The 27,529-nt window shown below is 41.1% G+C and overlaps 1 protein-coding gene across 5 annotated transcripts in view; it reads left to right on the forward strand.

Annotated features, from left to right (window-relative positions):
• Positions 1–27,529, forward strand: part of elmo1 (engulfment and cell motility 1 (ced-12 homolog, C. elegans)) — a 147,008-nt gene that overhangs the window by 47,813 nt on the left and 71,666 nt on the right. For 2 of the 5 annotated variants that reach the window (XM_033636876.2, XM_033636877.2), the window contains exons 3-14: positions 10,727–10,767; positions 10,968–11,040; positions 11,141–11,191; positions 11,340–11,509; positions 15,543–15,578; positions 18,686–18,785; positions 19,703–19,854; positions 21,908–21,986; positions 23,144–23,185; positions 23,489–23,539; positions 24,024–24,146; positions 25,547–25,675. In XM_033636876.2, coding sequence (XP_033492767.1) covers positions 10,727–10,767; positions 10,968–11,040; positions 11,141–11,191; positions 11,340–11,509; positions 15,543–15,578; positions 18,686–18,785; positions 19,703–19,854; positions 21,908–21,986; positions 23,144–23,185; positions 23,489–23,539; positions 24,024–24,146; positions 25,547–25,675 — 1,047 coding nt within the window. The remainder of the gene's footprint in view (positions 1–10,726; positions 10,768–10,967; positions 11,041–11,140; positions 11,192–11,339; positions 11,510–15,542; positions 15,579–18,685; positions 18,786–19,702; positions 19,855–21,907; positions 21,987–23,143; positions 23,186–23,488; positions 23,540–24,023; positions 24,147–25,546; positions 25,676–27,529) is intronic. The other 3 variants (XM_078175842.1, XM_078175841.1, XM_078175843.1) reach the window with 3 other exon arrangements.

The following is a 27,529-nucleotide window of genomic DNA, read 5'->3' on the forward strand; positions in this document are numbered from 1 at the left end:
TTTCAAACTTCCAGTGCATCTCTGAAAAATCCACTGATTTACATAATGTGTTTATTCAGGGTCAGAACAGGAGACATTTCCAACAATGCCAGTGATATTTTGATGAAACTAATGCAATCTCTGGCGTTAAAATCTTGCTGCTGATTGCTAATCAGAGTGTGTGTGTGTCAGCACACGGTTCAAATATGAATCCACGGACAAAGGCCATACTGTATGTCAGCAATCATCAGCGTCTAACATGACTGCATGACATGCTAATGAAATAATTAGCCCAAACAATGACTAACCCGTGGCAGGGGGATGACATGTTTACTGTTACGTTGTTTGATTACACATACAGTGTGTAAAATGGCCTGTTCATCTGTGACTCATGGATGGGCTAATGATTGTACAAGCCATGAGTCACCGTGGCAACTGCAGCCACGATTGCCCTTCTCAATGGATGAACCGGTGAATGAAACAATGAACTCTGCACTAGAGCACATGTGCTTCATGAGGACATTAGACACTGTAGTGTAGATTAAAGGACGCAGTTTTTGGTATTTAATGCCTCCTCATCAGCTGGGCTCTCAGTCTGAATTGTCATTAGCTCCGGTTTGGTCTTTCTTTCGTCTTTCGGAATCCACCTCTCCTCCTCCCCTTCCTCCGCTCTTCTCTCATTCCCTTATCTCGCCCTGTCATCTTTCTTTTGTTCCTCCTATCTGTTGCCTCCTCCTCCTTGTCTTCCTTTGCTTTCTCTCCTGTTTGTTCCCCCTCTCACTCCTCCTCCCTGTCTTTTGTTGTAACTGTGAAACTTGCGCTGTGCCTCCTCCTCTCTTGTCCTCCACCGTCAGCCCCCACCTCTTCCCCCCTCCCTCTGCATCTCCTCTGTACAATAGGCCCTGCGGCGGCATATGGCTGTCTGAGTCATGCGATGGGGAGTGGGCTTCAGCTGCTCGCACCGTCTCGAGACCCAGAGAAAGTGTGTTTCTCTGGTGTGTGTGTGTGTGTGTGTGTGTGTGTGTGCGCATGGATCCGAGTCAGTGCATGTATTTTTTTTTGTTTGTTTACGTGGGTACAACTCTGCATAAGTGAAATAGTACGTGGGTGTGTTTGTGTGGCAACATGAATAGCTGTTACTATTCATGTGTGTGTGCTTATGTGTTGACACCTCTGTGTATGTGTGTATCCATTTGTTGGGGATTCATTTTCTTTTTCTCTGATTTCTGTCCGTGTTTGTGTGTGCGCTCCTCTGCAGCGTGAGTTTGACAGTGTGTGTGCGTGCGTGCGTGCGTGCGTGCGTGCGTGTGTGCATAAATCACACTACGGTTCCTGTATCTCTCCAAATACCTTCAATGCCCCATAGGCACGAAAGTCCAATGTTTGTGTTGGAACGCTGGGGAATTGGTACAAGTGCAGACAATTGTAATAAGCATTTCATTGTTATTGCCTGTCAGAAATGTAATAGAGAACAGGGGAGAACAAGGTGGAAGGGCTGTTGATGTCTGCAGGTAGAAAATAAGTTTCAGAAACAAGCAGGAGAGTTTAAGTGAAACCACAGGGAAACAAACTGTAGTGGTGTTTTATACAGTGTGGAGTGAGGCTGTGGTGTGTTGGCAGTTAATGAGGTAGAGGAAGTGTGTATACTCTTCTAGATATTCCAGTGGCTTTTTGGCTATTAGGTGGGTATACCGCCATATACACCACTGCTGTGTGGCAGTATGAAACCAAATACATCTTATACATATTTGTCTTAGTCTTGTGTCAAATGTCCTTGTTAGATTTAAGCATATTTAGGGTGCGTTCACACCTGTATGTTGGTTCATTTGGTCCGCACCAGATGGAAAAAATTATTCATTGTTACATTTCAGTTCTGGTTCCTGTGCATGCTGACTTTTTTCAAACGCATCAAGAGAAGTAAACATGAAGTTCTAGCAACTGACAGGTCGCTCTGTGATTGGACAGTTTTGTATTTTGCATCATCAGGACACACTTGGGGAAATCAAAATCTAGTGACTGACAGATGTTTATGCAGCTGCACTTTAATGCTTCTAAAGTGTTTTATATTTATGTTCCGTGGTTTCGCAAAGAGCTCATAGGGAAATAACTGATTGTAAGCATTATTAGGAGGCTATTATTAGACTGCAAATCACTTGCATGTTATGAATAATGACCATCATAGAGACAGGGTGGACAGGAGCTGTATTGTACAGTAATGATTCAGGTTTTAATACTGTGGGATCAAAGTCACACACACACTTTTTAATCAGGGAAAATATCCTCACTGATGTGTAAACGTGTTGCCATGGTTACATGTATGTATTAGCACAAATAGGTATAGACATGGCCTTTATCAGGATCAGTTACAAGTTGGAGGATAGATTCCGCAATCAGCAGATGGATTTTTTAGTTTAGCTGTTGAAAGCATGCTAAAATCACATATTCGTTATCATAAAATCCTGTAGTTCGTTTTCTTTGTTTCTTTCTGCACTAGAGTTTGTTTGGAAGCAGACTGAGATCCACCTTTTCGAGTGCTCTCGGTTTGGTTGTTTGGTCCACACCAGGGTTCGATTTACAGCTTCCAAACCAGACTAAACCAATCATACTAACCACACATGGACTTGAGTTTGTTGTAACTGAACCAAACTGGTTCGGGGTGAAAGCACCTTCAGTCAACCTCATCCTTTTTTTAGTCAAGTTTTAGTTGACTAAAGGTTTGTTAGTCTTCTCTTAGTCAAAGAAAACCGTACCTAACCATACTGTAATTTCAGTATAAAAACTGTTAACATTATCGTCTCTTTTAAAATAGACTTGGATGGACTCGTGTGGTGCCTTTCTAGTCTTCCAACCAACCAAGGGCTTTTTGTAGTCATCAGATTACTTTGATCATTTCAGTCAATCTAGTTTAGCCATAGCCAATAATTTAGTCATTTTAGTCATATGATTTTATGTCATTATCATCTAAAGGAAAAACTAAAGATTGAATGATGCAGCTCTGAAGAAAGTGTCTTGTCTCGTGGTCAAACAGTTTCAGTTTAAGGAATACTTCCAATATGGGCTTAAATATCACCATTTTTCTCTCCCAAGCCTTTCTGTTGTCACTGTTACCTTTTACATAATATGATCCTCTGAGTGTCATAGACTAGGCACATATTTTTAGTGGAACAGAGGGGAGAGCTGCTTCTGAGCACGCTTCTGAAACACACTGTGGCACATTTGGTGAAATCACAAGCATTGATTAGAGTGGCCGCAATCAGCTCTGGTGGCCGTGTCATGGCTAGAACATGGTGCAGTTACACCTAGTGGAGTCCTTCTTCTTTTTTTTCGTCAACGGAAATAAAGTGAGATTTTACTGAAGTTTTTATTTTTAAAACTGCTTTGTAGTATTGTCTTTTTTGTCAACAACATTGCATGTCGATACAGTCACAGTGTGTTTAATGATGTTGCTGTCTCATCATCATCTTGTCTTGGCTATGGGAAAAAGGTCATTAAAGAATATATGTAGTCATAGTTTTCTTAAACAAAATTGACACTGTGACAGGTGACACTGAACAGGTAGTATGAAGTGGGTTTATTTGAGCTTTTTCACTGCAGCGAGGTGACAACGCTGAGTGAATCGAAACAAAGGTACAGCTGGAAAACAGAAAGGATTAGTTAAAAGAAGCTCAAACGCTCTGCAGAGCTCCGGGAAACTGCAGAGTTGGATGATAATTATCTGTGGCTCCATCACTATGAGCGTCACCTTTCTACATACGCAGTTGATGGATCCATTGTTAATATTGAAAACAATGGTTTTAGCAGCTTTATTCGTTTTGTGCAGACAGTGTTTGGGAGTCTACCGTTTCTTTTTCTGTTGTTGTAGATTTGATTTTCCTGCATTTCTCTTAAAGGTGTGGTTTAGATTATATAGATTGCCATGTTTTACCATGGTCTGTGTGTGTTTTATTCATAATATACTTCTTTTTTATAACTTATAGATTACATATGCATGAAGCAGACTTTTTTAGGAGAAGTTTTTGTGCACACACAATGACTCTAGAATAGCAGCCAAATTAAATATTTAGGCAGGGAAACTGTATCCTTGTGTGAAATAATGGTTTAAAATGTATGTAATGGATGCTCAGACAATGCTACCATCAGTCAGCCATAGCCGGTGAACTCTGCTTTTTGTATAACTGAATGACATCGGACAGAAAGAGGAAGTGTGCTTGTTATCCCCCCCATTAGACAGAAGAGTGTTGTGTCATACAATGGGTTCAAGAGCTCACAGATGGTATAGAATCACTAAACACCAGGTTTATATAATTTTTCATACTGTAGACCACAGCTTAGCTTTTCACATTTCTGCCAGTGCACAAGGTCGTGACACTTGCTTAGGATACTGGATCAGAGTAACACAGCTGATCGGAGCTCATAATAAAGGAGATGAAGATGTGGGAGTTCAGAGAGGGAAATGTGACGGAACAGTAGGGGACGAGTAGATGGGATAGTGGAGGCTGTGTAACTCCTGGATGATGAAAGGGTCAGCAAAAATCAATATGCGTTTCCACCTCAGAGGTAATGAGATAAAAGGACAAGATGGAGGCCATTAGACGAGGAGAGGAGAATTGTAGAAAGAATAACTGGGGGAACATCAATTAATTAAGAAATCATGTAGATTTAAATTCAACCAAAACAGTTCATATGAATTATAAACTGAAACTAACAGTGTATAATGATGTTAATAATTTAGATCTATGTTAAACAAGCTAAATCTCAGTTGAAGTACAATTAAGAAGTAATGGACTATGTCAAAAGAGACAAACACAGTTTTAAAAAACCTCAAACAGCATACTTCTAAGGGAAGAAAACATATTGAATGCACAACTCTAGCACTTAATCCATGTCCTTCAGGGAGTCCCCAGAAAAATGAGGAATAGTTTATATTCACTATTTAATTATTCACCATAGAAGTGAGTCTAATGTGACTAAGAGTCATGAAAGTGACTGTTGTGATCACAGCTTTCACTTCGTCCACGGTTATCTCCTAAACCATTCTGTTCTTATTCCCATGTCTTAAACTAATGTCATTAATGTTTACGATCACGTTTTGGGTTAAAATAAGTATCTTCATTATGTAACGTGAAGTAAATACATCATGTACAACCATACGTAAATTGCACACTGACTTTTGGTGAAGTGTGTCCTCCTGGATGAAAGTCTGCTTTGACCCATCCACCTGCTCTCCTCTCCACCTTCATGGACTTCATTATTTTTTAAACTGCACTAAGGATAGACCGATACATCGGCTGGCCGATATATCGGGCCGATATTTGAGTTTTTTACTTGTATCGGCATCAGCCGATATGCGCGTGGGTTCGCGGATTTATTTTTCCCTTGCATGATTTACAGACAGGCATCCACGGGCAGCTCTGTGTTGCCGGAAGACCCTACAGCACACATGCAGCGAATACTAATGTGTACAGTAGTTGTTGTTTTATTTATGCTTCAGCTTAAATATTTGTTTATTTTATAAAGACATTGCTGGAAGATTTAAGAGCACTGAACTCTTTTTTTTATTTGAATGCATAATAATAATAATAATAATAATAATAATAATAATAATAATAATAATAATATTCTACCTCAACTTTCCATCTTGTTTTAGTATTTTTTACTGTTCAATAAATGTTTCTTATTTTAAACTTGAGACCTGTAATATTTGTTATCATTGTGTCATTTTTTTGATGTAAATTGAGGGAGCAAAAGCAGTATCGGTCCCAAATATGGGCTCAAGAAGATCGGCAGTCCATAATCGGTCATCGGCTAAGGGTGATGGAAAAAAATCGGTATCGGCATCGGCCCTAAAAAATCCATATCGGTCTATCCCTAAACTGCACCAGTTCCACTCATTGTTAAGTATTGCCCCGCATGGGTTTACATTGGAGTTAACTGAAAGTCTGGTGTGTCTCATAAAGATACTGAAGCGAACCTTTGGCATTGAAATCGCTGCTTACAAATCAGCAGTATTTAACGCCCTGGGAATGAAGACAGTCTGTCTCAACTGTAGTTGATGCCTATAGAATTCTGGTCTTATATCTAACAGCCAAAATGTTTTCAGATGGAGGTCCCTGAAGCAAAATCTAATGAAATGGGGGTCAGTGACCTGATGTGAATCAATTTAGGAGTCCTTGCCACAGTAACTGTTGAACTGTTGAACAGTACGTATGAGATTGGCCTCAAGGTTTGCAGTGGAAATACAGAGGCTAGACATTTACAGTCTCAAAGTACCATCTTCCTTAATACAAGTTATTAAAACCCCATGTGGTAATATATTATTACCTTTTTTCTATTATTTAAGTGTATGAGTTTATTAATAATACAGAAAAACTGGGAAAAGCTTTGATCATATATGAGAGAAGGAATCGCTCCGAGCAATTCTCAAGTGGTTTAATGTCTTTTAAAATATTGCAAACCTTTGCTGTTTCTTTGATGATTGAGCATATTAATAATTTGCTCATAAAAAGCTACAGTAGCACTAAGAAATACCAAACATATGCAGTAGGAACCTGGATTATATTCAAGCAATATTCATATTCATGCTTGTTTCTAAGAGTTGAGAAAGAATAATTAAATGCACATAACGTAGGTTCAAGGCTGTCAAAAAAGAAATGACATACAGTGTCACACAAGTTTGATGAAGACAAAGTTTGATCGTACTTGGATCTTTGTCAGGTTGATATGGTTTAAAAGTTGAAACCACACCACACAAACTTTATGGTGACAGGTGTGGATTACAATCCAAAGCACTGAGTAGTAAAACCATTGGCAGCCAACAATTCAATAAATTACACAGAAACTTACATACAAAAAAGTACGTAGAGAAAAAAGCAATAATGCAATATCAGGCATATATCTTAAGTTGTAAAACATATAAAAATTAATTGTCATACCACATCACCTGCTTTAAAAATTGCATTAAATTAAAGGCAGAACAAAAGAAATCTCGAATACATGCACAGAAATTCTGTCTAAAACACCCTTCTAAAAATGGTGAGATCAAATTCAAACATTTTGACCTGACAAAGATCCAAGTACGATCAAAACACCATCTTCATTAAAGTTGTGTGGCATCCCAGTGATGGCAGTGTCGGCAGCCGGAATCAGGCTGCTGATTTGGCCTCATTCTAGGGAGCATTCATGCAGAGTCTCAGCTGAGTCAAGCAACCAGATGTGGCCCGACTTATTCTTCTGGGGGGGGCAAATTTTGGCCGAAGCTAGGCCAGGTCATTTTTGATAACGGCCCAGTGATGGCAGTGTCTGCAGCCGGAATCAGGCCAGCTGATTTGGCCCCGTTCTGGGGCATCATTCATTGCGAGTCTCAGCTGAGTCAAGCAACCGGATGTGGCCTTACTTACTTCTTCTGGTGTGTGGTGTTTGGGCCGAAGCTGGGCCGGGTCATTTTTGATAATGGCCCAGTGATGGCAGTGTCGGCAGCCAGAATCGGGCCAGCTGATTTGGCCTGATTCTAGGGCATCATTCATTGCGAGTCTCAGCTGAGTCAGGCAACCGGATGTGGCCAGACTTACTTCCTCTGGCATGCCGAGTATGGGCCGAAGCTGGGCCAGGTCATTTTTGTTAACAGTGATGGCAGTGTCGGCAGCCGGAGTCTAACCAGCTGATTTGGCCTGATTCTGGGGCATCATTCACGGCGAGTCTCAGCCAAGTCTGGCAACTGGATGTGGCCCGACTTACTTCTTCCAGTGTGCCGAGTTTGAGCCGAAGCTGGGCCAGGTCATTTTTGATAACGGCCCAGTGATGGCAGTGTTGGCAGCCGGAGTTGGGCTGCTGATTTGGCCTCATTCTGGGGCGTCATTCATGGCCAGTCTCAGTTGAGTCAGGCAACTACATGTGGCCTGGCTATTTTCATCCAGCATGCCGACTTCACGCCGATTCTGGGCTGGGTCATTTTGGCTCCCTGGGGTGGAGTAAGTGTGCAGGTGTTACATGTTTGTGAACCATATTATCATGTAATGTTGGTATTTTATTAGTGGAATACTCTATGAAAGCCACAGATACCCTGCTGTAGTGTGGAATACTATTGGATGTGTGTGTGTTCACTGTAGTCTGGTGGCACACTGAAGGTCCCCAAGAGCCTGAGGATGAAAGCAGTGGGGAGCAAGCAGATATTAAGTTAATACTGCCTGGCGTTATGCACACACGCTCCTTATATTTGTCACCTCATCCCTCCATATGTATTTTGCTCGCTCGCTTCATTTTCCTACAACCCCTGTTTCTTTCTGTTTAACAGCCGCTCTCCCCTGCTCTCTCGCTGTTATCATCCACTCTCCCACTTCTTGTGTTTGCTCTTGTTTTCCCTTCATCTTATTCAGTTTGCCTATTTTTCACTTTTTTTATCCTCTGTTCACATAAAAGCCTGTCACCTCTCTGCCTTTCTCTCCCTGTCATGTACTGTATACCCATCATCCTGTCACCATTATCTTCCCTCTGTAAATCTTCATCAATACAGCTTTTGCCTTTGAAGCAGCCTCTCTCAGTGCTGAGGGTAATCCTCAGTGAAGCAACATCATCATCCACACTGTACACTGTGACTGTATACAAATGTTAAATTAAATTGCTATGCATGAATGTTAATGTGCATAGCTGTGACTGTATGAGTTTGTGCACATGCTTGTGCCTGTGTGTTGTAAACAGCTTGTGTTTGCCACAGTGGGGATAAGAGACTCATAAGCAGCCTTTAAACACTCTCATCCCTCAAAACAAACATTGACTGGTGGATAAGACTCTGACCGAAGTCCTGTTCTCAGATCTGTTACTTGAGTAAAAGTAGCTGTAGTGTACAGCAGTTTTAAAGGGGTACTCCAGAGATTGAGCATTGTACGTTCATAAAGTTAGGAGACTCCCAGACGACAGAATTGAAAAAAAAACCAATGGTAGCATTGGAGCAGCAGAGGCCGGCTTTCCTGATTTATAGTCTTGAGTACGGGTCAAGCTCCTAAAATACTGGATTTCTCACATGGCACAGAGCCATTAAGAAGTTTGGCATATTTTATTGAACGTGGACAAAACAGTTAAAACATCATTATGTTCCACAAAGTAAGGTATCATTTTTTTTGGTATCCAAACTCAAGTATTACATTGGCATAGATATCAAAAATGTCAAACCAGGCTTACCATAGTTAAATCCAAGGGTGTAGGTTTTGTTTCAACACTGGAGGAGGACGCATGAAACGGGTAGGAGCACGGTTGGGGAGTAGCGGAATAGAAGTAACAGGGTTATGAATTTAAAATGCAAGACATTAGTAACGGTATTCCATTACAGTTTAATTGGTGGTATTCTACAGTCACTAGTCAGAAACTTGCAGCTCCCTGGCGTTCTCCCTCACCAATCAGAACAACACCAGGGAGCTGCAAGTTTCTGACTAGTGACTGATTCAGACAAATGAGCTCCACAAGATGATTTTGAAATATTCCAAAAGTAATCCAAAGTATTCAAAAATGCGTTACTCAGTTTGAGTCATGTGATTAAATACATTACAAATGACATTTTAGCATGTCTTCAGTAATTTGTAGTGGAATACGTCTTAAAAATAACCGTCCCAACACTGGTTAGGAGGTCCTTCCCCCAAAAACTTTGAGCATTTTGGTGAATTTTTAATGCACTTAATCTATGGTTTAATCTATAAAGATATATAATATTTTAGAAACGGATTATATGTCTTCAGTGGTTGAAGTTTTCAGATCCTTTACTGCAGTTAAAGTATGAATACCAACTGTGAAAATATTCCATTATAAGTAAAAGTCAAGGCACTCAAAACCTAACTTCCGTAAAAGTATGTTAAGTATTAGCAGACAAATGTACCGAAAGTACTTAAATAAAAAGTACTCAATGTGCAGTATACTATTATGTATCATGTTTTGTGATTAATATTCTTGCATGTGGGCATTTTACTGCTGTAGATGACGTTTAACTTAGTGCTGATTATAACTCCTTTATATACTGTTGGGTAGTTTAATCTACAGAAATGCATCATATTCTATAAGATCAGTGTATGTTTGTAGCGTCACTGTCCTGTTAGAGCCACATGTCTCTAAAAAGTTGGCTTTTCATGGTGTCAGTAAAACAGCCCTGTTTTCTGCTTAGTGATGAAGCATTTTCCAGCTGATCCAAGAGGGATTTGTATACAGTTAATTTAGCTTAAGAAGCAGGGGATTTTCTCAACACATAAAGGAAAATTAAATCCTTCAGATTATCAGGGAAAAAAAACTTTTTGGTTTTCACTGGACAGAAAAGAGATGAAAAATTGTAATCTGAAAAATAATTAAAGCTGTCAGACAAGTGTAGTGGAGTGAAAAGTACAGTATTTCCCTCTGAGATGAAGTTGAGTAGAAGTATAAAGTTGCATAAAGAGGTAATGCTCATGCTAAGTACAAGTACCTTAAACTTATCGTTGAACAGTACTCAAGCAAAGCTACTGAGTTGCTCTCCACCACTGAGGAGCAGAATATCACAGCTACTATCTGGAAGCAGTTTCTTGTACAGTAACACTGAATGAAATGGTGCAACACACATGGTCAGCGATCCCACATCAGCAGTTGGACACTTAAACACAGGCTCCTGAAGAACAGCCTCTCATTGTGCCAGTCCTGTAATATAAAGTAATTGCAGCTCACTCTGAGTTGACCGCTGTTTTTAAGAACTCGAGCTTGGACTGTGGACTAAATGTAGTTTTGCCTTCCTCCACAGAAAAAGCCTCTCTCGGCCATCATTAAAGAAGTGTGCGAGGGGTAAGTCTGGCTTTTTAATGTGTCTGCACGCCTTTTGGATTTGAAAATAATTCTCCAAGGGCTTCTTGAAAATGCCCTCTCTCTTGATCTCCATACTTAAATCCTATTAGCTGTATTTTACATGGATTGTTCTCCACTTTTAACACCAATTTTTTTCTCTCTCTCTCTCTCTCTCTCTCTCTCCATCTGATGGCTTTTAGGTGGTCCCTGGGGAACCATGAAAACTTTGCTCTGCAGATTGCCGATGCCACAAATTTCTACATTACAGAAAAGGTTTGGTTATCTATTTTTAACTCCAGGCAGCTGTGTCCAAGGTAAAAATGTGCCTCAAGTGCTCACTAACCTCTGCTTTTATCTTGGTAAATCTCCACAGAATCGCAATGACATTAAGAATGGTTCAATCCTGCGCCTGACCACCTCTCCTGTAAGTTTAATTTCTTTGCAAAATGTCCGTATAAGCGCATATGAACACTCTGGTGATTGTGGGTGCACAGAGAGAAATTTTTGTTTTTATTATCCCAAGGCATCTTTTATTAATTACTTTTCCCCCTCCTCACTTCTTTCCATTCTAGTACCAAACTGCAGTCCAGCTTCATGAGCGGATCCAGTCGTCCAGCATGGATGCCAAGCTGGAGTCTCTGAAGGACCTGGCTAATGCGTCGCGGGACATCACCTTCGCCCAAGAGTTCATCAACTTGGATGGCATCTCCCTGCTCACTCAGATGGTGGAGAGTGGGACTGAGTAAGTCAACTGTCCCTCCGTCTCTTTTGTTGTTTTTGATTTCCTCCGTTGCTGCAATGTTTTCTCACTCTCAGACAATTAGTCACTCCTTTGTGTGATGAATTTGATGGGTAAGATGACTGAAAGAATACAGGCTTCCAGGGGTTTCTGATACTCAGCCAATGATGTTTGATCTAACCTGAGTGAAGTCGATTGTGAGTGTGGGCTCTTAGTGATCAGGTGGAGTTTTAATAGTAGCCCATGTACACAGATCTGAGGTCAGTGAGAATCCAGGGGGTCTTTAAAGTTGCACTGTGCATTCAAGGTCAACGCAGTATTTAGTCACACTCCTCAAATCATTGTGTTAAAGGTATACTGTGCAGGAATTGTGGGTTACTGTTTTTAAATGGTATCCCCAGCGAAAGTGAAAGCCAACTCCAGATTCACTCTTATTTGCTATATTTCTGTTTTCAGCGCTATTTCTGTGATTTTCATGGCTTCCTCTTGGATACATGCTGCTTACAGTCTGGCACCTGTTCGGCGCACAGGTTCAGGGTGACAGCAATGGTCACGTTATACAGTAAAGAAGCCAGGTTATTTCTCCGAGCTAATGCGTGCTAACTACGCTAACAACGGAATGCATTAAGTTGCTACGAGCTGTAAATCCACCGCTTCTACACAGAGGGCAGAAGGTAACATTATCTTGTAGCCTGACCAGGTAAAGCCTCTGTTCCTCCAGGCAAGTGCCTTAGTCCAGCTCAAACTCACATGGGTCTGGGTCCACAGCTGCCTGTACTGGAGAGCAGCGTGAAAGCAAGGAGTGCTCACTCTGCAGCTACATCTAGGGGTTGAAATGTTCCCAGCAAAAGTGAGAGTGAGCATTGATTTTAGCTCAACATATTTTAGTATTTCATGGCACCACTGCAACATTACATAGATGTGTCATTATCAGACCATGTTCCTGAAGTAATCTTGTTTCCATTCTTACATTCACCCTGTGAACATGAGTGATAATGGGAACTTTTGTCCTATTCAGCCGCTGAAAAGAGAGGTATACGATAAAAACACAAGGCACCTGACCAAACTAGTCAAAGTTCCTTCTCTCTCCATGTAGCATCTCTGCTGTGCACAGTTAAGTTTTTGAGGAGGTCGACAATGGCTATGTCCTGTGAAGCCTGTGGCATAGCTACAGAGGCTAACTGCACAGGATCCACAGCTAGGCCTTAATCCCATAAACACTCTAAAGGTGTCATCCAGAAGTTGAAAAGAGGAGAACTAGCCTTGTGAAGAACATGCCCAGAGGCTCCTGTTCGCCCCCTTTTTTCTTTTTTTTTTTTTTTACCATTATGATGATATTACACACAGCTGAGCACTCTGCTCTGGTTTCTGACTGTTCAGCAGATCCAAAAACTCACTGTGTGTGCGTGTGCGCGCGCGTCCGTGGGTGTGTGTTGGGAGCGTGGGGCCCTGGAGACCGTCTCAACTGAAGGTTAAAGCGAGGACATTTTTCGCTGAGGTGGAATTTCTCAGCCGTGATGCCAGTGGGAAGTGTGTGTGTTTGTGTGCCAGGAGCATACTGTGTGAGTGCAAGGCTCCAGCCAGAGTAAAAACCCAGAGGAAAGTTACAGTAGGAGTGTGAACGCACACACACACACATACACACACACACGTGCACACAAGCAGACATACGGAGCAAACTGGCAGGGAGGGCAGCAGCAGCCAGCCATCCGGTACGCTCTCGTTTTCTGCCTCATGCAGCTCTCATTATTCATCCCTTTTTACCAAGCGAGAGCAAAGATAGATTGAAGAATTGTTTGCTTGCATAAGGGGTTTGCTCCACTCATGTTGTAAACGCACACTGACACAAGGTCAAATATGCTCTTACTACAGCGCGGTAAGAACCCAAACACTTGAGAGCAAGACACAAGCAGCACGCACTGTGAGACACTTGAGGGAACTCTGCAAAGCAATTTCAAACAATTATTTGTGCTGGATTGTTAAATTGAACAAACCTCTCTTGAACCAAATGACTTCTCCTTCAGTGCTGCGAGTTGTTTTGTACTGTATGTGCATAGAGGGTCAAATTCCGGTCAGATATTTAATGTCCTCTCTGCAGCAGAAACCACATAATGATCTCCTGTTTCTGGGGATGAGACAGCAGCGCCTCCAGCATCGCGCTCACTTTTACTGCTGGACAGGAAATCATTGAAGCCTCTTGTCCTTTTTGCAAATAATGTTCAAATTAGCAAATATTTGACCCTTGTCTGATCTTACTGCTCGGAGCCACCACAGCAGCACTGATGTTGACTCCACTCTGCTCCAGGCTCTTTCATTAAATATGTTTTTATGTAGATTACCATCACATCAGTTATTCAGTACTGGAGTTTTTGAGAGTGCGTGTGTGTGTCTGTGTGTGTGTGTGTGTGTGTGTGTGTGTGTGTGTGTGTGTGTGTGTGAGGGAGCAAGTGGCTCTGCTGCATTTCCATCTCAACAGAAGGAGCTTATGAAACACGGACACGCAGATAGGTATCAGTGTCTGACACACACACAAACACACACACTCATTAGTGTGCCTGCCAACCAACTTGGTGAACTGTAATTATTCAAGAGGCTCAGTGCTGGAGACTCTCGAGGGCAGAGCGCTACTGTGATCTAATGCTTCTGCCAGAGATGTTGTACTGTTTTCATGTGGAAATAAGTTGGCAGGCTGCTGCTGTTGCCCACACAAGCACCATGAGTCAAAGACAGATAACTCCCTCTACTGACCAAAACGTGGAGCATCTAATGTGCTTTGACTCAGTCGGTCTTCTGAATGCACAGTGCAACTTCAAACCATCGTATTCAGAGGTGTTATTAATTTCCAAAATTATGCAAAGAGGGATATTTTTGTCTTAAAGGCCCAGTGTGTAGGATTTAGAGGGATATATTGGCATAAATGAAATATAATAAGTATGTTTTCTTTAGTTTATAATCACCAGAAAATAAGAATCGTTCTCTGTTTGTTACCTTAGGATGAAACGTTTATATCTACCCTACAGAGCGGGTCCTCTTCCATGGAGTCCGCCATGTTTGTACAGTAGCCCAGACCAGACAAACCGGCTCTAGATAGGGGAATTAGTGTTTTCGTGTCAACACCGTTTTAGTTGGTTCTTATCTGGAATCTCAGCCGCTAGGTGCCGCTGAATGCCACACAATAGACCTTTAAAGTTCAGTTGAGTAAAGAAGCGCATTTTCTCCCTTACTTCTAGTAATTTTGATCCATACAGACAGATTTGGTTGCGTTTGCACAGGTTTCGAGATGTGCTGCCACTCAATTACTATGGAGATGAATGCAGTTTTGTTTAGAAAATTAATTCAGCAGAAGTTTTCTGTTTTATTTGTCTTTACCTGCTTATTATTTATCAAAAATCTCATGGAGGTATTTGCTTTAAAAATATGGTGGTATTTGATTTTCTCCATATCGCCCTGCCCTAATTGAAACCGCTTTCTGCTGAACAAATGGTCTCAATGAAAAGAGACTATACAGAGTAACAGGGACCCCGATTCTGAGAGGACAGACCTCTGTTTGAGTTTTCTCAATGACGTTTTCTAGTTAACCTACTTTTATTTCTTTGTAATTCCCATTTGCCTTTTACTTAATTGCTTTAGCATTTCGTTTATAATGCATTATGTATTGTTTCTTGTTAAGTGAAAGTGCTGTTGTGTGATTATTTCTGTGCATTGTCAGCTCTAGCCAAGCTTGCTGTGTGACAGTAAGGTTGGCAGCAAACTGCTTTCTCAACTGTTTCTGCTTGGCATGCTTTTAATGTCTGAGTAGTGTTCACTATAGGTCAGTGTGCGACAGTTTATGTTAAATGAAATATTGATATTTAATTTTGAAATGCTTGTGTCTGAATTCAGACAAAAAGAAATAATTTTCTATGATGTGTAACAGACTTGCTCGGAGTCTGGTCTCCTGACAGCAGAGTGTGATGTGTGTTGTCCCTGTTCTGTGCTGGCTAAAAGGTTTGATTGTTAACTTCCTTTGACACCCAAGTTTTTCAAATCTTTGCAGACGCTATCAGAAACTACAGAAGATAATGAAGCCCTGGTAAGCCCCTCCCCTTCCCCCCCCCCCTGGCCGGGTAACGTCATTGGCTCTGTGCTCTTCCTAACCTGCTGGCCGAGTCTGCATGATTAAGACTCTAGCCCCAGTGCCTTATGGGGGATTATATACATGTATAACACAGCCACTTCCAGGCTTCTAAAATAAGTGTTGCTCTTTAATTAATTAATTTTTTGCATGTGGTTTTGGGCAACTCAACAACTCTAACGACTTCTGAATTCTTCAACACGGACTGAAAGAAAGCCAAGATTTATTTCTAAAAACCTAATGAAATCAGACATTTATTAAAGTCAGTGATTTATTATTTCTTTCAGTACAAGTCACCCTGAATTAAATCTTGGTGTTCTTTACAAAACAATGTTGCTCAGGGTGAGGGGATTGTCCGTGGGCTATCTGCTGTGAAGGGTTATTCAGCTACTTTTCTCACTTTCTTTTCAACATCATTAGACAATAGCCTCTATCACCACAGGAACATCATCCATCCATCCATCAAGAAGGTTTCCTTTACTCTGATCTAATCTATCCTCTACGATTTCATGTAGCATTGTGTAGATAACTATAGTATGTCATCTAAATGCCCAGTACCATCTGCAAAAGTCTTTTCATCCTTCAGCTGTGGGTTACTAATCATCCACTTGACTGTTCACTAATCACCTGCCGTGCAGCAGCACTGACCCATGATGCTCTCTGTTGATCCAGTGTAGGAATAGTTGTGTCCTGAAAGCCCGTAACTTCAATTTCTTATTGTTTCCTCTATGAATTTGGAGATTTTCAAGCTCTGCAAACTTAAAAATTAATTTTGAAAAATACAGGGTTCCCACAGGTCCTCAAAAGTTTGTGAATTTGAGGTAAAAAGAAACGAAAGCTTTGAAAGTTTTAGACAAATATAGACTAAAAATGCTTGAATTTATATATTTGTGTGCAAGTATAGAAATTGTCTGTCTCTGTACCTCAGCTGATATACCTATCAGCCACAGCATGAAAACTACTGACAAGTGAATAGCATTGATCATCCCGTTACAATGTGGATGCCACTTGACTTGTACCACTGACCCAAACACTGTTGCAGACTAAGTGCACCCTCTAATGCCAACAGCACTCCTCCATGGCAGTGGCCTCCCCAGAAGGGCAGGGTGTCTTACCACACCATAAAAACTAGGGCTGGTAACTAAAAATAATAATACTAGCACCAATACCAATACCCTAAAAGCAATACCGATACCAATAGAGAACGTCATGCAGTACCCAGTAGAATGCTGTATACCAGTAGCAATAAATTCGAATGTTTTGGTGGCGTCTTGGCACACTGAGCTACTAATTTCGACAAATACACCACCCTTGACTTCACCAGACCCTTGACCCTTGGTTTCGATACTACTTGCTACTTGGCTATATCAGTTGATACCTTTTAAGATAATGAGTAGCGATAGCAAAAACTGCTCAGGAATGGCCTGAGTAATGTGACAAAAAGGTCAAGACCAGATCCTATTTTGATTGAGCATCCAAGGAACATGCTGGTACCCCACCTCACAACCCTCAGGATTCAAAGGGTCCGCCACCAACACCCTGGTGCCAGACAGCACAGGACGCCCCAGGGGTCCTGTGTCCATGCCTTAACAAGTCAGAGGATCCGCCATGGATTGGACTTGGCTCTGACCTGTCAGGGCATGGACCCAGGACCTCAGAGGTACCGGAACATCCAATGAATGCTCCGGGGAGGATATAGTTGATGCCTCCAGTTCTTTGTCATGGTCCTTGGGCCGCCCCAGAGCGGTCTTTGTAGTGTGACGTGGCCAGTGTCTCTCTGGAGGGGCCACTGCCATCGGAGAGGTATACTATGTCTGCAGTGGTGTTTGGTTGGTGGTGAGTGTCAAGTGGCATTTACATGAATGCCAGAACCCACCATTTCCATGCAGAACAAGACGTTCAGTGTTATTCACTTCACCTGTCAGTGGTTTTAATCTTGTGGCTGATTAGTGTGTATTGTTTTGTTGTGCTTTGTTAGAGACAGCAAGTAACCACGTAGTCTGCCATCACTGTAACACAGCACAATAGAGATGTGTTCACACATTCAAGCCTCTCTTCTTCTTTTGAATTGTTTTCTCTGAGCTGTTGTAAAGCCTGTTATGTCTCATTGTAAAAATTCCCAGTGTTATAACGGTAATAGATTAATCAATCTGATGTTTAAAAAGGTGTGGGAACCCTGGAAATATAAAACTGTATCAACAGATTATTGCTTTCTAAATAAAATTTAGATTGGAGATTTTAGCTGGAAACATTTTTCCTTGGTTATAGCACCATAGGTTTTGTATATTTCCCTTTCACCTTGACTTAATGTGCAACTACAACAGTAAAAAACATAAATGGTGCATAAAGTATGACGAGAGAAAAGTCTGCAGGGTGGATCTGCAATGCCATTCTTAAGCAGTAGAGGTCAGTATTGTAAAATCTATAAGTGAAGCCATAAAATGAAAGTTTGAAGCTTACTGAACAGTTTTTAACTCAAAATAGCAGATATAACTTCAAACTGTCGAGTCTACTCAGGTTATGTGCAAGTTAAAACTAAGATTTCTAAATTTCTCATTAAGTACTTGCAGCAGTAATACATCTTGGTTACAGCAGCAGTTTAATGTTTTCCCTGCTTTGGCCTCCTGTGACTTCTGCAGAGTGATTTATTTCTCCTGATATTTGTGTAACTGCATGACTTCACTCTATGATGTAGCTTTCTGGTCCTGATTGAACGCCGCACTGTGCTGCCCGGCTCCCGCTGGCCTTCTGACAGCCCCTGCTGTTTCTTGAAGGCCAGTCTGTCTGCTCTGCATCGCAAACCTTTTTCCCATTTCTTCCTCTCTGTTTTTTCTTTCTTCTTTTTTTTTCAGCAAGCCTGGTTGCAGCATTGATCTTATGCTTCTCTGTCCCCTCTCCGCAACCCCTCTCTCTCTTTCTCTCTCTCTCTCTCTCTGCTGACCGCTCATTCCTCGTTATGTTCCAAGCCATCTGGGCTTTGCAGCTCTGCACTGCTCCAAGCCATCTGCTAGAGAGAAGTTTCCTATGGTCTATGTGTGTCTGTGTGTGTGTGTGTTGTCTTGTAGTTTTGGCGACCTGCTGTCCTTCACTCTGACGGCCTTCGTGGAGCTGATGGACCACGGCATCGTCTCCTGGGACACTTTCTCTGTGGCCTTCATCAAGAAGGTCCGCCAAGAAAACGTCTCATTTAACAGGGCAGGGATTCAAGGGGGAGTTTTTTTTTTTTAAAGATATATAATCCTGCTGTCATACTGCGTATCTGTTGGCACATAATATCTTTAGACACAAGATTCAAAGTTTTGTATTTTCTCCTGACACAGTCCTAAAGCCAAGTAGTGACATTTCTTAAGGAATACTTCACTTCCCAAATGACCACTTGTAAATCAGTCACTCACCCTGTGTTATGCTGAATTTAGGAAGAAACCTTTGTTATTCTCGCATGCATCCATGAATAAAGAATCCAAAAACTCAGTACTTGCCAAACAAACACCCCTGTCCAACAGGGAACTGAACTAAAAGTGAAGCTTGTCTTTTCCCTCTTCAAAGCCAGACTCCATTGACAAAAACAGTAGTTTTACCTTGCTAAACACAGGAGCTGCTGCCCAGATCTGTAGTTGTATCGTATAGCTTTGCTGAATCCGAACTAACTCTTTAAAACACACAATAACACAAACAATCCGATTGATGTAGTTTTAGAGCAGCAGCTCCTGTGTTCAGTGAGGTAAAATTACTGTGTTTGTCAATGGAGTCTGGCTTTGAAAAGAGCGTAGAGGAATTTTACTTTAAATGTGGGCCCCTATTACTTAAATTCATCAAGATTTGTTTCAGTTTTTGGAGTCTTTGTTCACCATAATGGCATGCAAGAAACATAATTAGCTTTTACACTATATGTAATGTCACAACAACTAAGTAAAAGCACAGTTTTCCCTTAAATTTGTATTCCCTGGGGCCAAAAGGAAGTTTTATCTATCTTTTATTATGTCTTTTTATTTTGTATATCTCTTTAAAGCATAACATCTCATAACTTATTTAGTATTTTTATCAGATTCTTTACCTCCCCTGCTCCTCTGTCCATCCTGCAGATTGCCAGCTACGTGAACAAGTCGGCCATGGACACAGCAGTGCTGCAGCGGTCTCTGGCCATCCTGGAGTCCATGGTGCTCAACAGTCAGGATCTTTACCACAAGGTGGCGCAAGAGATCACCATCGGGCAGCTCATCCCACATCTTCAGGGGTAAGCGGCTCAGTAGGCTGCATGTTTGAACACTAATTAGGTTGATTCTATCAATGACTCTTACGCCTTGATAAACACATTTCAAACCACATGGATAGGTGCTAATGAACTGCTTATTTCAACCTCTCGCTGCAGAACAGGGTTTGTTAATTGCAGTAGTTGTGTGCTGTAATGGATTTACCAAGCGTGAAGAAGAGACAGCTATAGAAAAGCAAAACTGAGCAAGACCCCACTTAAGATGAGGAACATATTCTGAGTCAGAAATAATTCATTTAGACTTAATTGGACACTATTGATATTTTTGTGTTTTGTTACACAAGAATAAGCCATATTTGTTAAATGTTATTGAGAGAGAATGATCAGTCTTGCAGTACTACAACATTGTAAGGCAAATACTGAGCAAAGATAATTAAGATTGTTAAGTCATGCATAACAGCCTCCTTACTTTCCATCAATAAGCAGTAATTAGGAGTTTATTGAGGAAAAACTCTTAGTTGTAGAATATGGTCATCCAAAATAAGACATTAATAGGTGCTTTGTAATGACTAATAAAGAGCCAATATTCTACTAATATGCATGCTAATAAGCAACTAGTTAGGGGTGAATATGTGTACCTTAAAGGGATAGTGCACCTGAAAATGAAAATTCAGCCATTATCTACTCACCCATATGCCGATGGAGGCTCAGGTGAAGTTTTAGAGTCCTCACAATACTTGCGGAAATCCAAGGGGAGAGGGGGTAGCAGCACAACTGCACCTAATGGAGGCTTACGGCGCCCCAGATTCAAACGTCCAAAAACACATAATTGAAACCACAAAATATCTCCATACTGCTCGTGCGTAGTGATCCAAGTGTCCTGAAGCCCCAACATAAAAAGTTGTTTGGAAAATTGTGAACGTGAGGCTAAAAACAGAGTTCAAATGACAAAACAACTTTTTATGTCGGGGCTTCAGGACACTTGGATCATTATGGACGAGCAGTATGGAGATATTTTGTGGTTTCAATTATGTGTTTTTTGACGTTTGAATCTGGGGCGCCGTAAGCCTCCATTAGATGCAGTTGTGCTGCTACCCCTTCTCCCCTTGGATCTCCGCAAGTGATGTGAGGACTCTAAAACTTCTCCTGAGCCTCCATCGGCATGAGGGTGAGTAGATAATGGCTGAATTTTCATTTTTGGGTGCATCTGTTTAAAGGTTAAGTGTGTAGGATATAGGCAGAAATGGAATATTATATAAAAGGCATGTTTTTGTTAGTGTGTAATCACCTGAAAATAAAAATTGTTGGATTTTGTTGCCTTCGATTCAGCGGAGGTCACCATGTTGCATCAACATGTTTCTACAGTAACCACTGGCTCTAGATAAGGTTATTCACATATTTTGCATTTTCGCGTCGGCCACTGTGGTCACCAGACCCTTCCTGTCCAGCATTGGAAAACACTGATATTTTTTTTAATGTGAAACTGCTTTATTCAGTGATTTTACCAGTTTAAATCACCGGGTCCATTTACTTTGGAGAGGAAGACACCTCTGTGTGTAATTCTGCTAAAAACCTCCTTAATGTCTGGACCTTAGCAGGTGCTGGGCTAGCAGCCTGTCTCTGAGGATCTGAACTGCATTTGGAAAACACTAATTGGTAATGTAAAACTGCGTTATTCAGTGTCTTTACAGGTTAAAATCACCTGCTCCATTTGTTTCAGAGAGGAGGAGACCTCTGTGGATAATTAGGCTCTTGGTAAAATCCTCCTGATCCTCTGGATCAGACATAGAGTGATCACACATTGAGTTAACACAGAAAATAGGTGAGCACACTGGTGCTGGGCGAGCGGGCAGTCTGCAACCTTTACACCTCTGCAGATAATTTGGCTTCTGGTAAAAACCTTCTGAACAGTGAACACCAAAGGAAGGATTCTAGCCAGGAGAAGTTTCAGCTCGTTACAATCTCATGGCTTGATGCCACTAAATCCCCTGAAATCTTATACACTGCACCCTTAACATAAAGTTTTACCCTTACATGTATAGTTAATATTCTTGTGTGTGCTGTTATCTAATTCCAGGACTGATCAAGACATTCAGACCTACACTATTGCTGTCATCAATGCTCTCTTTCTCAAAGCTCCTGAGGAGAAGAGACAGGTGAGGCTGCAGAGTGCACACACAGCACTTACTGCATATACTGTGCTGTACATCGTTGTCACGCTGTGGTGAGCTTTACATGGTACATTGGCATGTGAACACATCAGCATTTCTGTACTGTAACAGTGTACTTTGTGTGTATCTTTGTGTCGTGTGTTTATAACTCGTGAACAGTGCAGTGTAACAGTAAGAACTGGTGGAACAGTGGGGAGTAAACCCCCAGCAAACCCCCTCGTTCTCTACTCATCTTTTTCTTCATTCCTCTCTGCAGACATTTTTGCTCAACCATGCTCTCATTTCTCCGCTCATCTCTCTCCTTCGCTCTCCCACCTATGTCACACTTGCCCTGTAGATAATCACATGATCCCTTGAATCGACACTATAGGGTCCAGCGTTGTGCTTTGACATTCATAATGAATGACGCTAACCCACAGCTTTTCTCCTATGCAGCATACAAAGTTGAAGACACGCTAGGCAGAAATAAGCTGCACAGCACCACTGCATACAGATCGTAGCACACTCAGATGTTGCAGTGCGTCTTTCGCCGAGGCCCAATGTGCACATTTTGCCGTTTTGACAAGGGTCTGATCAAATTGGATTCATGTGGTCGGTTGGTAGCAATTTTAAGCGACTTTATTGGGCTGTTTTAGATGATGATTGAACAATGTCTCCTTTTGCTCAGGTGCAGGCATGTGTGGTAATATAAGTTTATAGCAGACAGTTACATTTCTGCAGAGAGGCACTTTTATAATGTGATGTTACGGAACGGCACCTGATCATCATGTCAGGTTCTTTTATGCGCAGATTGATCATAGATGACACGTTTTAAAACACAAGAGGGGCTAATGACACTGTTTTGGTTCTCATCGCTTGTGTGTCTTAAAGTAGAGGTGGCAGTGTGTGTGTGTGTGTGTGTGTGTGTGTGTGTGTGTGTGTGGTAAGGACTCGACCATCAGTAAAGCTATTATTATGATCCCCCAGTCTCCCACCATTCTGCTGACTCCGTTGCCCCCCCCTCCTTCCTCCGCAAGCTGCACCACTGACAGAAAATGATTTTTTTTAACCTCCTCTCAGACTCTTTTTTTCCACATTCACTCACTCACCCTCTCTGTCTCTCTGTCTCTGACTTTGTTTCCTCACTGCACACGATATGGTAGTTTGATGAGCACATTGTGGACATCCTAAATTGTCCCCTGACAGTAAGTGCACCCTTGATCAGCACACTTTGTAGTTTGCACTGTAGAAGGCATTTAGTATCCCTTTTTAAGATTAAGTTCTTCCTTGGGATGGCTTTCTTATTTTCTGCGGCCGGTTGCTGCATACTCTGCAGTGTGCTGTGGCAGTTTTTTGTTTCTTTTGCCCGCATTCATTCCTCATTTCAACGTAGAAGAAAAATCCTAAAAAATATTTTTTTGTTGTCATCTTATCGTGTCTCATCCTCTCACTCTCTCTGCTCTTCCTTCCCATCTCTATTCCTCTTCCTTTTCTTTCTCTCTTTATAGGAGATGGCCCATATTCTCGCCCAGAAACAGCTGCGCTCCATCATTCTCAGTGTAAGTCTAATCATGCCCTTTTCCTCTTTACGTCTCCAGAGTATTCCTCTGTCTCTGTCTCCTCTGTCTGTCTTTATCTCGGTTCAGATTTATGCCTCTGCACCAGCATGATATCAGAAAAGGAAAATGACACCTGCCACTTCTGCCTCTGTCTCATGTCGCTGGTTATTATCTACTATACTTACTGTCTCACACCTGTTTCCCTTTTTCTTTCATCCTCTCCCTTGTGTTAAGTCTCATTTCTCCCTCTCCTGTTCCCCGATCTGACTTGTGCTTTATAATCTTCGTGATTCACTCTCAAATCCTCTTATTCTCCTTTATCTCGCACCGTCTTCCGACAAAATCCACGTCTCGTCTCTCTGACCCCGAAACCCGTCCTCTCGTCTTCGTCTTCTCTTTGCACATCTAACACCTCCACTCCCCTTTTCCTCTGCCTCCCCCCCCCTCCTTCCTGTTCCTCCTCTGTTTGTCCTTTACTCTGTAGAATGTGATCCGGGGCCCCACACCTATCAACGATGAGATGGCCCACCAGCTGTACGTCCTGCAGGTCCTCACCTTCAACCTGCTGGAGGACCGTATGATGACCAAGATGGATCCCCAGGACCAGGTGGGGCACGGTGAATGATGCAGACAGGAATGGGTGACAAATTGAAGGACTGATGGATGGGCGAATGGGGAAATGCTGCAAAGGGAAAGGAGGGGACATTATTATTCTGAAGGCATTTGATAAACACGTATTTTATAGAGTCACTAGTTAACTAGCAGTACTTTATTTTACAGACATGCCTCAAAAGAGTTTACAGAGAAAGTGATCCAGATCTACTTAATTAGCAATCAGTGACAAACCAACAGACAGAATATGCATGTAACAACTTCAAGAATAAGGCTGGTGATATTTTATATTTCTCTTATTTTCAACAAATCCTATTGACCAAATCCATCAAGTCTGTCTGTTTCTCAGCTCAGTAACCATTTGCTCCAACTTAAGACATTTGTCTTTCAAAACAGGTCACAAATATGTAGTTTTATTTTTTGAAAAGGCTGAGTAATTTACAGTAACAGCTGGACACTGTAGTTTTTCAACAAACATCACTCAAACAGGAGAAAACGGTGCATTTATTGGGGACTATTTTCAGCTGCGTATTGATGCACATTTTGTGCTTTTGTGAAAAGTCTGACAGCAGTTCATGTGGGACAAAGCCAAGCAGACTACAGCGCCCATGTTTATCATAATAGAGGAACATGTTGCTGGTGCAGTGATTTTCAAAGTCGGGGGGGGGGGGCACCAGCGGGGAGCTCAGAAAATAGGAGGGAAGATGAGGGAAAATCCTAAAAAAGTTATTATAAACAAGTTATTATTGCATTATTAAAAAATAGAAATTATATTTAGAAGTTGTGGGTTTTTCTTACATTTGCTTTCGTAGTGTCTATGAGTTTTTCATCTCGCAAAAGTGTCCCTCAGCCATAAGCTAATGCTATTTGGGCGTCCTTGACACAGAAAGCCTCGTGCAACAGTGTGGCTTTTGGACAGCAATAAAGCTCTATGGCACAGGCGAGCAAGATATATCAGGCTTTGGTTACACAGACACCTATTAGTCAGATTAATTCATTGTTGGTTTTGGTCTTTTTATGGGATTTGTTGATGGTATAAAAGATCTTGAATATCACCAGACTTGTCTTGTTAGCAAGAGAAAATAGTAAGCAGTCAGAACATGTCTGTAGCCTACATTGCACAGGTAACTCAAGAAACCTTTTTAGGAAATAAAAGAGGCACTCTGTGGGCAGTTTGGACCTCATCCGGCTAGTTTTGAAGAAACAGTTATTTTAGGTTGGCCACGTAATGAAAACAGTGGAGAGACATGGCTGTTGGCCAGATTGCCTTAGGCGCTGCAAGACCCCAGACAGCAGAGATGAGGCTGAAGCATTCTTAAATTATAAAATGGTGAATGGAAGAAAAGACAGATGGACTTAGGAGCAGCACTTTAATATTCTTCTCTGCGTGTGCAGGCTCAGAGGGACATCATCTTTGAGCTGCGGAGAATCGCCTTCGATGTGGAGTGCGAGCCCAACAACAGCGGCAGCATCGAGAAACGAAAGTCCATGTACACCCGTGACTACAAGAAACTCGGCTTCATTGTGAGTTTGGCATGTGTTTCAAAGGGTCTCATAAATTCACTTGTTCTTTAATGACATTCTTTGGCTACTACTACACACACACACACACACACACACAACTGAAAACTAAGATCAGAAAGGAAAACTCGAGCCAGTCTGGCCACATGGGACAGCTCTTAATTGGATATGACTGTCTTTCACTTCAAAATCTGCAGATTAAAGTGTGTGTGTATCGGTCTTGGCATGCCCGAAGAAATTGGTTTTGCACTGTGGTGGAAAAAGTATTAACATCCTTTATATGCATAGCCTAAGTATAAGTAATAATACAACAATTAAAAATATACTACCAGTTAAAAGGTTATCAGCAGCATGGCCCATGTGACTCATATTTCCCTCTATATGACATCATTAGATTGTTACTTTACCCACAGAATAGCCATTTGTTTATCGTTTACTCACACCTCTGTGTTGTGTTGAACTTCTGAAGAAAGCTTTGTTTTTCTCTTATGCCTCCACAGTGAACTAAGCATTAAAAACATGGGAAGATTCTTGATGAACTGAAGTCACGGGGGTTTAACAGCAGAACTATATCAAAACATTGGTTTACAAACTCTCACACAACTAATGCAGTATAATTAAAGTGTAATTTATCCCATTGTATGCTTCTCAAACACATGCATTTTGAGTTAAACCTTACTGTTTCAAATATTTCCACATGAGTAGCGAGTGTGTGCATTTAAACGCTGCCCAATGGAATACACTGTTTATGAGGAAGTGTTTTAACCCTTTGAAACCTGAGCAAATTCTTTCAAAACACGGGAAGAAGGCAATGAGCAACAAAAGAAAAAATTAGTAAAGAGATAAGATAAAAAAACTAGTTAAAAAAAAAAAAGATAAAGTTAAAAATGAACAAACAAGGAAATTCTGTTACATAATTTTAAATTTGTAATAATAATAGTTGTAATCATAGTTTTTCCCCAGCTTTTTCTTTTTTCCCCCTATTTTTAAATAATAATTTTCTAAATGTTTTAATTTTTTTGCAATTTGTGGGACATGTCTTACCAAGTTGCTCACGGCATTTTTCCCCATGTTTCTGACAGAAATCGCATTAATTAGCTCAGGGCTCAAAGGTTTAAATACTTGCGAAAGGCATCTGAAAGCAGCACAAGAAAAGTGATGTCGCTGCAGGGTTCAAAGGGTTAAATGTTAAGGTTGTGACAGAAATGCATGTGTTTAGAAAGAACCAAGCATACAGCTGGATAAATGAGACGTTAAACGTGACCCCCTTTTACTCAAGAATTCCCTCTGTTTTTGGATTCTTCGTTCACAGTGGAGGCATGCTTGCAAATGATCATTTTGTGAGTGTAGTATTCCTTTAATGCTGATGCTTCAAGGCATATGATATATATGAGGGGTAATGAAAGGATTAATGTGATAGGAAAGAAAAAACATTTTGCTATTTATTTTTTTTAAATTTTCTCTTTTTTGTGCAGTACAGGAGACTTCGGTCTTTGAGCCTCAATCACTTACTTAAATGAAACCATCTGAGAAGTTTAAATGGGACATCTCCATTTGGTGTTACTGAAAACAGCTCAAAGATTTGTGAAACATATGACAAAGGAGTCTGAAGTAGACACTGCTTTTTGTAAAGGGGTGCACTTTGTCAATAGTTTGTAAATGGTAATCTGAAAAAAAACTACCTAAGTGACTTAATCCTTCAGATAATGTAGTGGAGTTTTGGCAAATATTTTCCTCTTATCTCCTCATGAGACCTGTACTTTCATTTGTTATGCATTTTTAATTTTTCCTAGCTATTTGGGATCAGTAGGAGTCAATAAATATAAAAAAAACTCAACATTGTCAATGATAATAGTC

This window comes from Epinephelus lanceolatus, chromosome 16, assembly GCF_041903045.1.
Source record: "Epinephelus lanceolatus isolate andai-2023 chromosome 16, ASM4190304v1, whole genome shotgun sequence".
Classification (NCBI taxonomy): domain Eukaryota; kingdom Metazoa; phylum Chordata; class Actinopteri; order Perciformes; family Serranidae; genus Epinephelus; species Epinephelus lanceolatus.